Raw genomic sequence first — 17,136 nt, 5'->3', positions numbered from 1 at the left:
ATCATTAAATTTGCCAGTAATATTTCTAAGAATGAATCTAGTATATCAATTATACATAAATGTAAACAAAACAAGATTTAAAAGTATCTAAAATACATTTTTGTATTCCTTTATCAACACAACATCAATTAGAATTAACCTGAAATATACAAAATTGCTTCCATCGTTATTTAATAATGTAAAATCAAAAATCATAGTACAGTCAAATAGTTTTCTCTTCCAACTAACACAAATTATAACTAATTAAACTAACTCAAATAATAAAGGCTTTGTTAAAAACTATTTTGCATACTAAAAGTTTAAAATTGCATTAATCTATTTAAGAAATGATGCGTTGTATAGGCAACAACCACAACATCTACAACGACGACAACTACTCCGCTCCGCAACGCAAACCTGCTCCAAGACCAACTAGTCGAAGGCGAAGACCGCTAAGGTGGAGGTATTTATTATAAGAAAATTTTTTTTCAAAGATGGATAGATTCTTATTTTTATTATATTAAATAATAATTTATCGATTGAGAGTCTAGCTTATGTATAAGAATAGATATATAGTTGTGGAACAGATGTAAGATGCTGATTTTAGAATATATTTGAAGACTGTTTTCATCTGTTTTCAAAACTTTTCCTTCATATTATTACTACTACTAAATCTATAAACCTTGTATATTGTGAATTCTGATTTGAATTTCTAATTTTAGACGTCCACAGCCGTATGACTATTACTACGATGACGATTATTCGGATAGTGATATTTATGATGATCAACAACGAGATATTGGTCGAAGACGGAAAAGACCACTTCACAATCCATCGCGACTTCCAGCTCAGTATGACGACTATGATGACAGATATGATTATCGCCGTGACTACGATGATTATGATAATCCTAGGAGCAAACCTTACGACAGACCCAGAGGTTACACGCGCGCAGGAGACCAGGATCCAGAGCACAAGGAAGAACAGCCCACCCCACAAGCACCACAGGAAACCTTAGTTCAGCCATCCCAGAAATCCAAAACATCATCGGTTTACGATAGACCGCGTATGCCTCCAAAGATTCGGCGACCGGTGCCTCTGAATATACGGGATAAATAGACTATAAACCCAAATACATCTGATGCCTCACCAACACAATCAGATGCTGAATATAGTGACTATGAGGAGGAAGAAGAAGTAGTTGTTCCGCCACGTATTAAGACTGAAACTCAAGCAAAAGTTCCCCAGAAAAAGGTGCATACACCGCCACCTCCAGTAGTTACTGAACGTCCTTTGGCTAAACAACCGAGCTTTTGATGACAGACCAGGACCAGTAAAGTCGTTGAGACGCCCTGCCCAAATTGACAGACATCGGAGACCAGTTTTAGACTCATACGATTATGGATATAAGCAAGTACAAAGGGATCCCGTGGAATCGAGACCGCGTCACGAATTGCGCCGGCCGGTATCCAGCAGCACTGCCCAACCCCTAGATGTATCAGATGATGAGTATTACGATGATGAAGATTACGAGGCAGTTGAACCACAACCAAAACGACTAACGAATTTAACCACAAATTCAAGGCGGGAGCCAGTTTTTACCACCAAAATCAACGAGACCTTTATTACGAGTGTCAAAAGGCCATTTTTACCTAGTAGGGCGGCAGTCCATATTTGCCAAGAGGATTGCAACCAATTGGAAGAAAAGTCAAAATTGAATCACAGTCGCCGGTCGATTACGAAGCAGATAATATTGAAACAACAACTGGATATTATGAAAAAAACTTTCAACGTAAATCAAAAGATGAACAACATCGACGTAAACAACCAGTAGAGCCAATAGTATATCAACAACAAGAATATTTAAGTGATTCCTTGAAAGCTGGTAACCTTCAGAAGATAGACCACATATTAGACAAAATTTTGCAGATATAAATGAAAATGAATACGACGTCACTCTGAATGATGCCTTAAATCCTACTTTACCAAATCTTGCGCCATTGAGGAATTCTCCAAGTGGATTTGTTTCCTAAACTACAATCTGCAGTATATTCTGATAGAAATGGACAAAGTTACCGTGGACAAACATATTACTCAGCCAAGCGCTTCAAATATACACTTTCTGCGCACTCCCATCGATAGATCAGCTTACCAATGATGTTTAGTAGACATAAGCTAATATTTTATAATTGAATACATTTTATTTTTTTATATTTGTAAATAATAGATCCATCCCGTAAGATCATTTCTTCTGGGCGAATTACATTATTATGTTTTAAAGTAACATAAATTAATCAAATAGATGTTATCAAAAATCTAACTGTCTTGAAATGAGATGCAGGAAATAAAGCTCTTAATTCAAAATTCGACAAATGTAAAAAAAAATTAAAACATGAAGCAGAGTAATGATAAAATAACTCCAAAAATTGAATCGATAATGTGTTTCGATCTCGGTTAATAGATTTTTGAGAACGTCTTAATGGTTTCTATGTTTGTGCAATAGAATGATATATATTATATTGCAATACCAAAAATGTTAAAATTATGAGTATTTGTGAATATTAGAAATTGATATAAACATGTAAACAGAAAATCCAAATTGTACAGCTCTACACGATTTTGTTCATAAAGATAAATATTAACCCGAGTGTTTTTTTTACATAATGCTATATTTTTATTTCAAGTCTGGGCCGCAGTTTAATTTTTTAGCTCATATGAGTTTTTATAATATGACAGTTATATGTAATACATATTATGTATGATATACAGTTAGATCATTACAGATATAATATCTAACTTATATTAACTGAAAAATTGAATATATATGACATAATTGAATTAAGAATACTATTTAATATCATACAGTCTCGCAGCACATTGCATGTAAAAATCGGAAACGATATTGATATAAGAAATATTAAGGCTTATGTTTTCACTAAAATCTTCTATAATTTTTAAAATACATCCGATAAATATGAATAAAATATTTGAACAGTGTTTATAAAATTATATGATCTCAAATATATATATATGAATAGCTATTCTTATTTCAAACAATATTCATTTCTGATTTATTATTATTTACAAACACTATTAAAAGACAAATTCTACGGTTGTGATATATTTATTTTTTACGAGCCCTATTACAAGGCAATCCAACAGTAACATAAGCCCTACTGATTTTGATTATATAAAAATATTGTGATATATTTCCAGCAAAAGTTATTTTGCTGAAGCTTATTATTTTAAGCTATATTTTAAAGTAAAAACGCTTATCACTATAGCTTGATAACATAATTCGGACTTTACTGAATTGGTTTGCAAGACCGAAACTTTCACGATTGCACAACGAAAGCTAACGGCTTATATTTGTAAAATAAAACGAAATTTTTTAAATCAAAAGAATCTGAAATATATTACCAAAGTTTGTACATAAGACTTAACCTTTCCATTCTTAGTAGTTTTTCTTATATTAAATTTATGAAAGTGATACGAATTCTCCAACAATTTTACCATTTAATCTTAAAAGAATATTATGCGACGTTTCAAGCCACTCTCAATAGTTTGAGATCAAATTTAGAAAAATTTGCCATTTTTTAGTTTTTGTCGACGTTTTATTAAAACGACTGAATCAGTTTTTGAAAATTTAAAAGTCATTTAATGAAGCCTTATAACCACTAGCGTTGGTAAGTGTTTTGTAAAAAACGGCCAAGCTATTTCTTTAGAATTAACGTGACCCAAGGGGGCCCGGCGAGAAAACTCAAAGATATATTTTGACATTGTACATGAATTTTATTTCACTTGGATACAACATTTTATATTTTTTTAAGTTCTCCTTAAAGTCTAAAGAGAGTTAATCATTAAGTGTTAAGGCTTGTATCGAATATTCGGTAACTATTCGGTAATTCGCACATTCGTCACCTTTTTTAATATTCGGCCGAATGCCGAATAGTTAAATGAAAGAATATTTTCGCCGACCGCTTTGCAGTAAGAATATATTTTGTTTTATGAGATTAAAGATGAATAGCTTTGCGATGAATCTGCATTTGCAATCTTTATTTTTGTTATAATAATAGTAGATGTGAAAATAAATATTATTTTGTATATTATAACAATTATAACTTTAATTACTAATATTCTTTTTTGGACATATTCTGCATAAAACAAGCAATGATTTAAGAATAAATTCATTTTTATAACATTTAAACTTTATCGAATTCTTACATAGCATAAGATGGAATATTTTATCATGATTTAAATCTAATAACAGGTTAATCATCAATTTCAATAACATTAAAAATATTTCAGCCTACTGCATATGCAGGACTGATGCCATTTTTGCTTTACAAGTTTGTTTTGTGGAAGTCTAAAATGAAACTATTTCCCATAAGAAGAAGTTTGAAACTACACTTACTTGTTATTGGTTTTTCATTGTAATCCTACAAAATATTGATGCAGCATCTAAAGCGCTATAATCTAAAGCCAGCGATCTCTCGAATTCTGTAAATATTTAAGGGGGTTGTTCTTTTTTATTTTTCTTTGTTTCGGTTTTGAGATTTTTTGATATTATGAAAGCAAAAAACCTTAGAATTATTTTTAAAAAAAAGATCATCTCAATATCTATTTTTGACGAAGTTATAGATATATTTATCTCTATATGTATGATCCTCTGAAAGCGTTTTTTTATCACGTGAGCTATTATATGCCAGCTGCCTCTTTTCATTATAATACCTCATGCACATGACCTTTTTAATGTGTCAGCATCTTTGAACACCATGGTGTATTTAGTACATTAAATTAAATGGTGTATTTAGTACATTATATTAAAAACTTTAAATACGTTTTTTTCAAATTGACTTTTTTCAATGCGGTGCCACAAATTAAAAAAAAACTACAAGTCGGATCGACTTGCATTTTTTTTTAATTTGTTCACCACTGCAATACCGAGTCCTCCTACCTCAAACAACTTGATAACATTACGCAAAAAAATTTTGCGAAGCTTCTCGCCCCAAAAAAAGGCCTTTTTTGACACTTTTTTTTCTAAATAGTTGCCATTTTTTTCCTTCTTGCTTTTTTTTTTATTTTGGTAGGGGGACTGGATTCAAACTTCTTCTTCAACGTAGTTTCTTTTTTTTCGGGCGATGCGCAACAGATTTATCTGTGGCACCGCAAAAGAGATGGATATTGCAAGACCGACTTTGGCACCCCGTGGTTAAAAAATGACGGCGCAAAAAAAGAAGAAAATCACGTAATATTCTATGACTTTGTAATTTTTGTTTAAAAAAAACCGCGTGTCTCTATGATAAATACATTTCGAGAAAAACAAAAACAAATATCTTGCATTTTTTGTAACAAAAAAAGAACAACCCCCTTAAAGATTTGTTAAGAAGAAATAAAAAAGTATCGGCATAAATTTGAAAATTCAAAATTGTAGCAGAATAATGATGTTTCAACCCTAATTTTTTTAAACTCGTCAACTGATTTATTAAATAAAAGCTATAAAATATGTAAAATAAAAGATAAACATTAACATATTTGTTTCACCTTTACTACAATTACAAGATATATACACGAGCATTAAAGACAGGACACCTACCACAAAATGAAAAGACAACTTTTACAAAATAAACTACTTGAACTGTGATTCATCTTATATTGGGCAAATTTGCCAAAATTTAGGCAGATCGTCGCACAAAGCAAACTTTTGGCAAACGATAGTCCTGATTGACATACATCAAATGGCTTTTAAATTTCTGAAATCGGTTCAGGCGTTTTTGAGCAATTGTCTAATTTCGACAAATGCCAAAAAAACGATACTAATTTTTGCAAACTTTATAGAATTTTTAAAATTAAACGACTTGTAGTAGGACCATATTATTTTAGTATGATCTATAAGACTATGTATCTACCATCAAGTTATCAATTAAATTTTCAAAATTGATTCAGAATTGCGGGCTAAAACGTGGACGAAAAATTTTTCACTTTTCTGCTATTTATAAAGAAACGGCTTGGCCGATCGTCGCATAAAACTGACAAACAATGGTCGTCATCGAGATACACCAAATGGCTTTTAAATTTTTGAAATCGGTCCAATCATTTTTGAGAAATCGTTGATTTACAGCAAAAAATCTGTTCACATACACGTATGTACACGCACATACTTTTTCCAAATTTGGTCTCATTCGATTCAGAATGGATTGAAACGTCGAGAAAACATAAAAATAACGAATCGGATTTTTTTATGAAAACAAACAACTTTTTCTTCGGAATGTAAATACATTGTTGTTTAGTAATAAATTTATGAGTTATGTTTCTAAATATATATTTATAAATACATACATCGTATGTGTTTGTAAATATATAAATTCGATTCATAAAGATAACATTCTTTTATTCATCATTAGTAGATATTGTTTTGTTAATTATTTACATGTGATGCACTGAAGATGACCACTATAGAGACTGAACGTATGAAAAATTAAACCTAAAATAGTTTTTTTTTCAATAATTATATGAATGCCTGTATAAAAACTTATTTGATTTTATATAATTTTTGGAATAATAACTAAAGAGACTGGAATTTCTGACCAGATAGTTAAAATAGAACTAAAATATCAATATTGGTAATTATAAATTCACAAAACGGTCCATTATTAACGGTAACGAGATGAATTGTAAACGATGAAAGTCTAAATCTAAAATAGAACGAAAGGTCACAATTGTTCTATAATAAAGAATGGTTTTAAAGTCATTTTCTATCAAACATTTTCTTGTTGGAAACAAATATACATACATGCCATAAAATATATTAACGACCCTTACTGTCATTGATAAATAAAAACCTAGTCGTTGAGGTTATACTTACATAAACAAACAATCAAACACGAATACACTTTGAATCCTTTTCAACACTTGATATTCACTATAAAAATATAATTACAAAAATAATTTGATAATTATAAAATTCTTAAAATATAATGTAACACAAAGATTTTTGTAAGTTTGTAGCAATACTTATTCTCGCGTGTAGGAAATTGCGGTAAATATAACATTAGCAAGTTGGCATCGCAAACATCGGATCAGTAATAAAAAAGACGTTTCTTCTCTAAAGAAAGTTAATCCTTAAATTAATCTTTCTTTCTAATCATAATATGAATTGCTAAAAAGTATTCTATAATGATTATACATAAAATAAATTACAGATGAAAATCCAATTCATCAAGTTTACGACCATCTATAAAAATCTAATGCTGCGTCTCCACTGCACGAATCCGTGCGGCGAATCCTGTTCGCGACGCACGCATGCGTTGGCTCTTGTGCGCGACGTACACTGCGAGCAATTTGATACATTTGAAATTTTTAGGATTCCATAATATTTTTTTTCTTGATACAGTTCAATTATAAGAAGTGTAAAGAAGTATAACATCTTCTCTACGCATATCCATTTTCAAAATTGAGGATAAGATGAAATATCTCAATGCCTTCACTGTACAATTGAACTTATACCGTAGCACAGATCAACGTTTACGTACAATTCAAAGAAATAACGGATACGAATACAGAATGCAGGCTGACCAACAATTATCAGTTTTGAATAAAAATTATTACTTCTGTTCTAAATATAAATACTTCAGAAAAGACTTTGAGCAAAATTCAGTCTGCATATTAATAAGATTTTAAATGATATTTAGCGTAATTGCAAATAATACAATATTACCATTTTTTTTTTTGAAACATTTAATTTATTTTTAATTATAAATATATGATACGTCATATAAGTAGTAAGAGTATATATATATATATATATATAATACATATATATATAATATATATATATGTATTATATATATATATATATATATATATATATATATATATATATACATGATAATATCATGATGATATAAATTAACTCTGAAATATGATAAATAAAGTCTACCAAAATATATTTTAGTTGGATATACATATATTCCAACATATCTATAACTTAATTACCGATGTATTTCCTATACTAATAGTTAGATAAAATTATAATTAGTACATCAATTTTAATGACTGCTTACTTACATTTTTGATCCACGCTTTGACGCTAATCCATTAGTATCGGTTCGGGTATTCTCGGCAGCCCGATGCGTCGGGTTGCTCGCGGCGGGAGCGAGCGCCGCGAACGCAAGCTATTGAAATTTCGTGTCGCTTCGACCATGTTCGGCAGGGTACGTGATTCTAAAAATAAACCCCCCCTCCCATTTTCAAACAAAAAAGAAGAAAAAAGTGCGCTATGGACATGCGCAGTGGACAAATTTGAAGGAAATTCGTGCGTTCGCACAGTATCACTCCGCTGCGCAAATTTGTTCGTGACGCACCATTTGCCGCACGGATTCGTAACAGTGGAGACGCAGCATAAAGGCTCTGGTACACTGTGAAATATGTCATGTTACTAAGCTTCCAAAATACTATTTAGATTTACAAAATAAGATATTTATAGATCAATTATTACTGCGAAATTTTAATTTAATGAAATGGTAGCATACTTTGACATTGCCTTACAATGCTGCAGTCTTTTAAACTATAAAGTTCGACTAAATATATTATGCATAAGTATTATTAATTTGCACGTATGTCTTTAATATAAACGTACATATGTCTAATTTTTATGAACAGATAGTTTTGACCATGTTATATTGTCTAGGGTTTTGACATTTGAAAATTTATTAAATTGATTCGTAGTTTGATTTCCTAAACAAGGATCAGCCGATTTGAATAATTCTAAAAACGATTCGTATTGATGGGGAAACGTGCTGATTAGTTTTTGGCAAAGGCAGGTCCAGCTGTTTCGAGAATCCAATAAAAAAACATTTGGCGGTCCAAAAATGATCATTAGAAATATGCACATCAAATCCATTTAGGTATTTTATAGAGATTTTAATAATGGGTGCTAATTCTGTTTATCCGTTAACTGCTACGCGAGGCTTGAATTTTGACTTCAAAGCTAACGCAGCCCGATTGCTTTGAAAAAAAATATCAAAATTTTCAAATAAAACTCAAAATTTTAATTAAGTTCCAGCAATCTGCCTTAAGGCACGATCACGGGGTATTCTAATATTGTCTAGGGCCACCACTAGTTGATTTTTCAAAACACTACGCTGTGATAATACGATATACTTTATTTATCTGTTTTTCTAAAAAAGCTTTTCTTTTAATTTTATTCTTCGATGCTATACAGCGCTTTCTGTCAAATTTTAACATATAGAAGCAGTATGTCTATTCTATCAACATTTGACATCTCTATGGTTTTACGTTGTCATATCGTGTCGTGCGTGAAAAATTCTTTTTAGATTAATCCCAACATGGCTTCATCAGGTTAGTTTTTAAAAACACTATTAAATCAGCGATTTATCTAATTACGTGATCGTAAACGTAAAAATTATGTTTTATCTTGCTCTTTATACAATAAATTCATTTTAAAACTATACTTTCAGTGATTATAAATATATATTAACTAATGTATTTGCCTCATGGCTAGGATATTAAAATTTGTTTTAATTAATATTTTATTTACAACTGCAGAATTATTTCTTTTTGTGCGTAATTCCTTGTATTAATGTTTGTCTTTGAATAGATAGTTTTCACAGTTTTGATGAGGTTATAATCTGATTAATGTGATGAATTCGTTCTAGGCAAGAAGGGTAAAAAGACTAAAGGTAAAGTAGTACCTTGGCAGGAGTTTATTGCGACGCAGACGCCTGCAGCTTTACCAATTCGAAAAGGTAGCAGCTGGGCAGATGAAGTTGAAAGTGATGGTGAGTGAAACAAAAACAATACTTCATTTGAAGTGCTAAAGGGGTCTTTTGCTAATTTATCTCAAAAAAATTAAAGATTTTTTTGTGAGCAAGACTTTGTACAAATATTAGTTTTACACAAAACATTAGCTAATTGTGAGTTTCCATTATAATATAAATTAAAGGCAATATAAAAGTTGTGTTTAATTGAAAAAGAAACATTATTAGTAATTGCTTTAGAGTTTTTAACTATGAATGATTCTACAACACTGATAAATAATAAATAAAACATTCTTACAATTTCTCTTAGAAAACTTCATTTAGCAGTCGTCACTTTAAAATTAGTCAAAGAATTGAGCATTGAATTACATATATACTAAATTCAAAAAGTTTTAGTATATAATGAGTTTGTATAATCTTGAGTTCGATGATTATTTGTATTCAGAAGAAGTACTTTAAACTTAATCTGTGGTGTTATATTTTGCTCTTCAACAACAATGTTGTGCTTTAAGATGAAACAAATTATAGGGGCCTAAAACAGTTTCTATCTTTGTTGAATTTTGTTAGATTATATATTACTTTAATCTGTATGTTGATTATACACAGTATTAAACTTTTTAATGAAAATGTTTGTGTGATTGGAAATGGTAGTAATTTAATTCATTTATACACATAATTTTCCAGAGGTATTATTTTATTATACAATATATTGAGATTGTAAATAATATTTGTTTCAACCATTGGTTCTTAACCTTTTCTAAACTTACGGTAAGATTAATTGTAAAACTTCTTCTTATTGCTTCTATTAATTTTTTAAATTAAAGCATGGAGTGAATGGTGTATATTACATTTTATATAGATAATTTTGACATTCGGCCGCGGCCTGCCTTGCCATCAGGCCCCAGAGCTAGCCGAGAAGTTGATGATAGTGCTGTGCCTCATCAACCACCTTACATAGCTTATGTTTCTAATTTACCTTATGATATTGAGGAAGATGATCTTCGGGATTTATTTGCTGATATGCAGGTACTAAAAAATTGTTTTATGGCATTTTGTAAATTATAACCACACATATTTCACAAATTATTGTAGAATTTGATATAGTTAATTTGTTGTTCATAAAATAACACATAATGCATTTTTTGTATAGCCATATTGTCACCTACAATTTGAGTTTGATGTTAATATATATTAAAGATTATAATTTTACTTTATATTTTAGATTGAGTCATTGAGAATACCTCGAGATGATAGAGATGGTGAGGGAGGCAGGACTAAAGGTTTTGGTTACGTTGAATTCTCAGAAAGAAGTGGTCTTGTAGGGGCTATATCCATAGTAGATCCGGTAAATGAAATAAATTTAAGTTTTTATAATTATAAAAATAATATTCTATAAAGTATATATGAATATGCAGGTTGTAAAAGCTCGAAGAGTAAGAATTGAGGTAGCAAATGAAAATGAGCGTCGGCGAGGAGGAAACAATCGTGACAGAGATCGTGGGGACATGAATCGTTCAGATGTTATGCATGATCCTGAGAGAACAACTGGTAACTGGAGACAAGGGGGTGGCACAGGACCTCCACCTGTAGATTCCCCTTCCAATAGGGGAAGTAATTATCGTAATAATGATCGAGATAGAGACCGCGAGCGCGATGGTTAGTTCTATGTTTTGGCAAAAGCTTTTGATGCATTTGCATTACTTCAATCTTATAGAGAAAAAAAATGTATCATATTTATAATTTTATTAATTTGTGTTATAGGACCTACAGAAAGTAATACTAGACCTGGTGCTTGGCGTGATTCAAATGAGAGATCAGCTTTCCACGAGGACCACCGAGATTCTAGAGATCGACCCAGTTTTAGAAGTGAACGTGGTGCAAATGATCGTAATTTTAATAGAGATGATCGGAACTTCAGCAGGGATGATCGCGATAGATTTAGTAGAGAAGACAGGTGTGTAGTTCATATAGTTAGTCTGTGTAACTGATACTGTGAAATAATTAGACCTTTTTTTAAAGGTAGTGCATTATTTTAAACAGAATTTATTATTAACAGATTCAGTCGTGGTGAAGAAAGATTTGGAGGAGAAAGAAGGCTTGGTGGAGGATTTGGACCTCGAAGAAATTATGATGACAGAAACCGAGATGAACCTAGGAGGGAAGATAAAGGTAATATAATTTTAAACCTTTCCACTCGGATGCCGCGCTGCTCTGGAGGCAAAATTCATATAAATATTTGAATTAGCGAGTATAAAGGGTTATCTTGAACAAAAGAGCGCATTATCTAAAACTATGGCCAGTAGGTCGGCGGATTTTTAAGAAATTAATTGCAACATTTCCAGAGCAAGAAAAGTTGCATAATTATCACTTTAATGAATTTGAATGGAATGGAATTCTACTTATCTTACTTGTTGATCAATACTCAAATTTATTTTCTAAAGGCACATTATGCCAGCGATTTTCAACCTGTGGGGCGCGCCTCCGTAGTGGGGCGCGAAGTTGTTTTAGATATATTATTTTTAAATGCTGAGTAAGTGTGAAAAATAAATCAGCAAAATACTTCCAAATAATCCTCAATTTTTGTTGCAATTTTGTCAGGACAAATGTAGCAGCATGAAGATACTATACTTTTGTTGCATTCAGAATATTTTGTTTTTGTGTATATAGCCGAGAGGGCTGCAGGCCTATAAACAAAATATAAGCGCTCGGATCATCCCAAATATGCACATGCTTACTCGAGACTAACTTAAATAAATAAACTAAAGCATCCTTTTTATTCTGTTATCTATAAGTTGAATTAGTTCATTAGTTGTGCTGAAGGTATTTTTCAAAGACTAAGCGCTTTAAATAAATCAATGCAAGGGTTTCAAATTCATGCTATTGTTCAGAAAGACAAAATTACAGCTTTTATGTAAAAATTGGAACAGTGGATAGCTAATGTGAAAACTAATAACTTTGACATGTTTCCCACTTTTAAAATTACTTGTGTTACTGATGAAATAGAAGCAAGTAAAAATCTTATTATCAATCGCATGACTAATCTAAGGAATCAATTTTCGTATTACTTTAAAGATATAAATATGTCCAAATACGAATGGATTAGATATCCATTCCCAATCCAAATTGTCATTGAGAAATATGATGATTTTGGTCTTCTAACAGCAGAGCAGGAAATAATTGATTTGTCTAGTAATAGCACATTGAAGCAGATGTTTTAGGACAAAAAGAATATTGTTAAGTTTTGGTTACAAGTAAAGGACGATTTTTCTACTTTGACAAATAAAGCTTTAAAAATTTTATTACCAAGAAACCACTGCATTATGCCCATATTGAAAATTACAGAAAGAACGCCTAACATTTTTCTGATTACGTGTATGGCACATTAATTAAATGTAACAAATTGTTTGATCTACAATATTTATCAATTTCTGAATTGTGCGAAAATAATAATTTATCATTTTCATAAAATATTTTCAATTATAATTCAGGTGAACCAAGGACAAGACCTAAATTACAACTAGCACCAAGGAGTATTCCTTTGGAGAAACCATCAGTTGAGAAACCTGAAGTTAAAGAAGAAACTAAGGAAGAAAAGTCTCCATCTCAAAACATCTTTGGAGCTGCCAAACCTGTTGATACAGCATCTAGGGAAAGGCAGATTGAAAGTAGGCTGGAAAAGGAACGTGAACTCAAAACTGATACCAAAGCTGGTGGTGATACCAAAGAGAATGATCGTAAATTTAAAAAAACAGAAATTGAGGACCATTCTCCAAAATTAGGTAATAATTGCCTTCTTATTATGGTCCACTTGTCTAATTTTGCTTTACTTACTAGCCTCCAATTACAATGTGAAGTTATTTAAAGCAGTTTTATTAATTTTATTTTATTGGCTATTTTAAGTCAGATATTATAAGTCATTAATAATCTAATTCAATGTAATCTATTTAATTTTTATAGTTGAAGTTCTAGTCATTTTATAATAATTGTTCATTAGTTTCTTTGCATATATCTATTACTTTACACATAATGTTATTTCTACAATATTTCATGCCCTTATGTTTTATATTTACATAGAAATGCAAGGAAATGATGAGAGGCGTACGAATAATAAAGAAATAAGCAGGGCACAAAATAAAATTGATAATCGGAAACATGAAAAGAGGTTAGTGTTAACTTTAAATTTTATGATACTGTTTGAAAATTGACTCAATTTGAAAGACATATATAGTGGTAGCTCGACATACATGTTTAATTCGGTACATAACCACACTCGTATCTTGAAATAATTTTTTTCCTATAAATATAATTGAAATGTCATCAATTTGTTCCAGCCCTGTGCTTTTAATTAAGATTTTTGAATATTAAAATTAAATTTATTATTTATTAATTTATTATTTTTTCCTACCATTCAATGATATTGAGGCAATGAGTTATACATGTTTTGTTGAACAACTCTCATACTCAAACTAATAATTTTTCGGGGTGATATTTATCTACAATCTTTTACAGCTCAGAGAGCATATAAATTATTGTAAACCTCTCAATAGCTGGTATATTATACTTATACCCTTTATTAACTCTTTATGTTTAAACACAGTAACATATGTATGATGTGTTAACTCGATCTTTGCAATTCTCAAATTTTTCAGTAATTTTGCACTTTAATTCAAGAGTCATGACCCTTATTTTTGGACTCATGGTTATAAAACAAAATATTTTATAAATGTACAAACAACAAAAATACAAACTGAACATAAATAAATTGTATGATTATTAATAATGTTTTAGTAATAATTACTAATTCTTGATTAGTGGGTAAATCATTAGTTCACAATTAATATTAATATATAATAGAAATGACTAACTATAAAATAATTCATCATACCATAAAACAGCCAAAAGACTTCTATGGTAGAAAAATCATTGTTACAATTGGAATAATTAATCTTTAACATTTATCTAGGAATCTTTTACTCACTCAAAGCTCAAATTTCGAATTTTGCTGGTATGTCCAAGTAACGAATCGTTTCTTTGGCGGCTTGTATGTCAGGTCAAGTCCGGGTACCACTGTATACTTGTATAGAGTTGAACTTAACTGATTTATTAAAATTTCAATCATAAATCTAATTTTAGTTTGTATACATCTGACTCTGTAATTTTTATTTTATGTTGTTAAAATTACATGCTTTAAGGTACAGTTAATTCGATCAAAGTAAAAAGTAGTTACCTGAAAATTTCAGTTGTAATTACATAATGGATTTATTTTACTTTTCTCTTTCCAATATTTACAAAATTTGTAAAGATGCCATTATTTTATAGGGAAGTACGGGACTCTCGCACTGATGAGGAACGCATGCCTAAATTGAAAGAACAACAAACACCGGTAAGAACTTTAAATTGAAAGTAAAAAAAAAAAAACTATTTGATAGTTACTATACTAAATAAAAATTTCTAATACAATTTTATATTTGCAGAACTTTGCGGGTTCCAATAAATATGCATTCTTAGAAAATGATTCTGAGTAGTTAGAAATTGATGACGGGTTACAATTTGTCTAATTTGCAGTGATGTGAAACTGCAAGCATAAAAATGTGGTAATTTTGGAACCGATTATATTTTTTGTCACGAAATCTGAATAGCATACAATAATTTTATAAATATATCATTTAGTTCAATTACATTTTAATTTGTGAACATATTGATTAGTGAATTAATGCTCTTATGCATATGTATCATATATATATATATATATATATATATATATATGTATGTATATATATATGTATATATATATATGTATGTATATATATGTATGTATATATATGTATGTATATATATATGTATGTATATATATGTATGTATATATATATATATGTATGTATATATATATATATATATGTATATATGTATATATATATGTATATATATATATATATATATGTATATATATTCATGAGCTCTTTCATACAAGTATGTATAGATTAACTACATTTATGATCATTACTCTTATCTGATTTCATTAGCTTCAACCAAATCACCCGGTACTAATGTTAAGAAACTTTGTTGCATATATTACTTGATACAGACATAAGAGTACATGTTGTGATGATGTTTCGATATCATATTGTTTGAATTCCATCTGAATGAAGTTTATTTGGCTTTGTAACCTATCTTTGTTTGCAGATTTTCATTCTTAATTTTCCATCCCTCATTCTGATGTTGAAATTATTAATCTGTTTTCTTCAAAGCTTTTTGCAATGCAATCCACTTTAGTCTTCTTTTCACAGAGTAAAGCCTTTGATCTAGAGGGATTAATTTGAAATGGACATATCGATCTCATCCATGCTTTTATCCTTCTCTTTGATGTCCTTTGAATGTTCAACTAATAAATCTAATTCTTCACAGATCTGCCATTTGTTCAACTTCCATATTCTAGTGATTAAGATTGACTTACAAACAATCATCTGCAACTTAACTGCTGTATCCATGAATATATGCAAATTTTCATTTAAAACTTTAAACTATGATAAATTTTGTTCAATTTGAATGTATCAACATAAGTTCTTTAAACAAATTTCCTGCAAAATGAACTATTCATGAAGAGAATGGATTACAAAATGTAATTCATTGAACATTCATTAACTATCAAAATTAATGCCATGAATCGATGTAGCTGAAAATCTATACGTATGTGTGTGTATTGGTTTTCAGCATTTCTATCAATGCATTAAATTTTTGATATCAAATTTGTCTTATAATAAAACTTGGTTTATTGCTCAAATAAGCATTGTTCTATGTGGGCTTTCAGTTAAAATATTATGTGCATTCATAGGTTACATAAATAATATAAACATGCATGAAAACATGCATATACTGTTGTACATATAAAATTTTCTATGTATAGTCATCCTGAAATTTGTATAAATTAGTGTGCTATTGGTATGTATAGTTAAAGTGGGAGCTTATTCTAAATTTTTAATTCGCTCGTGCAAATTTCCAATTTTATATAAAGATGCTTGCACAAATAACAATTCCATCACCATTGTTTCATTTTTCAATTTTTCTAGTAATATTGTCAATAGAAATGTTATTATTTTTCTTTTATCGTCAGTTCTGAAGCAATGCAAAAACGAGGTATATGTGGTAATTTATGATGAGTGTTGTTATGTGTGCTGTCATCTTAACTCTGACTTTATTCCAATTTGTTTGTTTATTCAATTGTATAATATTATATTTTAATTTAGTTAGTACATCCGAATGTTGCAATTTTTATGTTATTGTAAATCGAATTATAATATATGTCATTTTATTAGTAAAATTAATATGCAATTTTTAAAACTAATTTTTTACATACAAATGATTGTTATTCTTGGTCAAA

The 17,136-nt window shown here is 29.9% G+C and overlaps 1 protein-coding gene across 1 annotated transcript; it reads left to right on the top strand.

Moving 5' to 3' along the window:
* The first annotated feature begins 9,311 nt into the window (after positions 1-9,311).
* LOC113376768 (eukaryotic translation initiation factor 4B-like) lies at positions 9,312-15,396 on the top strand. Its single transcript, XM_026616817.1, has 11 exons — positions 9,312-9,339; positions 9,657-9,779; positions 10,618-10,784; positions 10,981-11,103; positions 11,174-11,414; positions 11,520-11,712; positions 11,815-11,927; positions 13,247-13,537; positions 13,833-13,920; positions 15,078-15,141; positions 15,233-15,396. The coding sequence occupies exons 1-11, from the start codon at positions 9,327-9,329 to the stop codon at positions 15,281-15,283; spliced, it is 1,467 nt and encodes a 488-aa protein (XP_026472602.1). The 5' UTR covers positions 9,312-9,326; the 3' UTR covers positions 15,284-15,396.
* Positions 15,397-17,136: the final 1,740 nt, after the last annotated feature.

Source organism: Ctenocephalides felis, unplaced genomic scaffold (genome assembly GCF_003426905.1).
Source record: "Ctenocephalides felis isolate EL2017-DRISC unplaced genomic scaffold, ASM342690v1 CF-g0.4_SCAFFOLD_01886, whole genome shotgun sequence".
Taxonomy (NCBI): Eukaryota; Metazoa; Arthropoda; class Insecta; order Siphonaptera; family Pulicidae; genus Ctenocephalides; species Ctenocephalides felis.
Note: the sequence above shows the minus strand (reverse complement) of the source record. Positions and strands in the feature narration are given on the sequence as shown.

Coding starts and splice junctions, on each gene's coding strand:
- LOC113376768 (XM_026616817.1), top strand. Junction 11,713..11,814: donor AGATTTAGTAGAGAAGACAG/GTGTGTAGTTCA, acceptor TATTATTAACAG/ATTCAGTCGTGGTGAAGAAA. Junction 11,928..13,246: donor ACCTAGGAGGGAAGATAAAG/GTAATATAATTT, acceptor ATTATAATTCAG/GTGAACCAAGGACAAGACCT.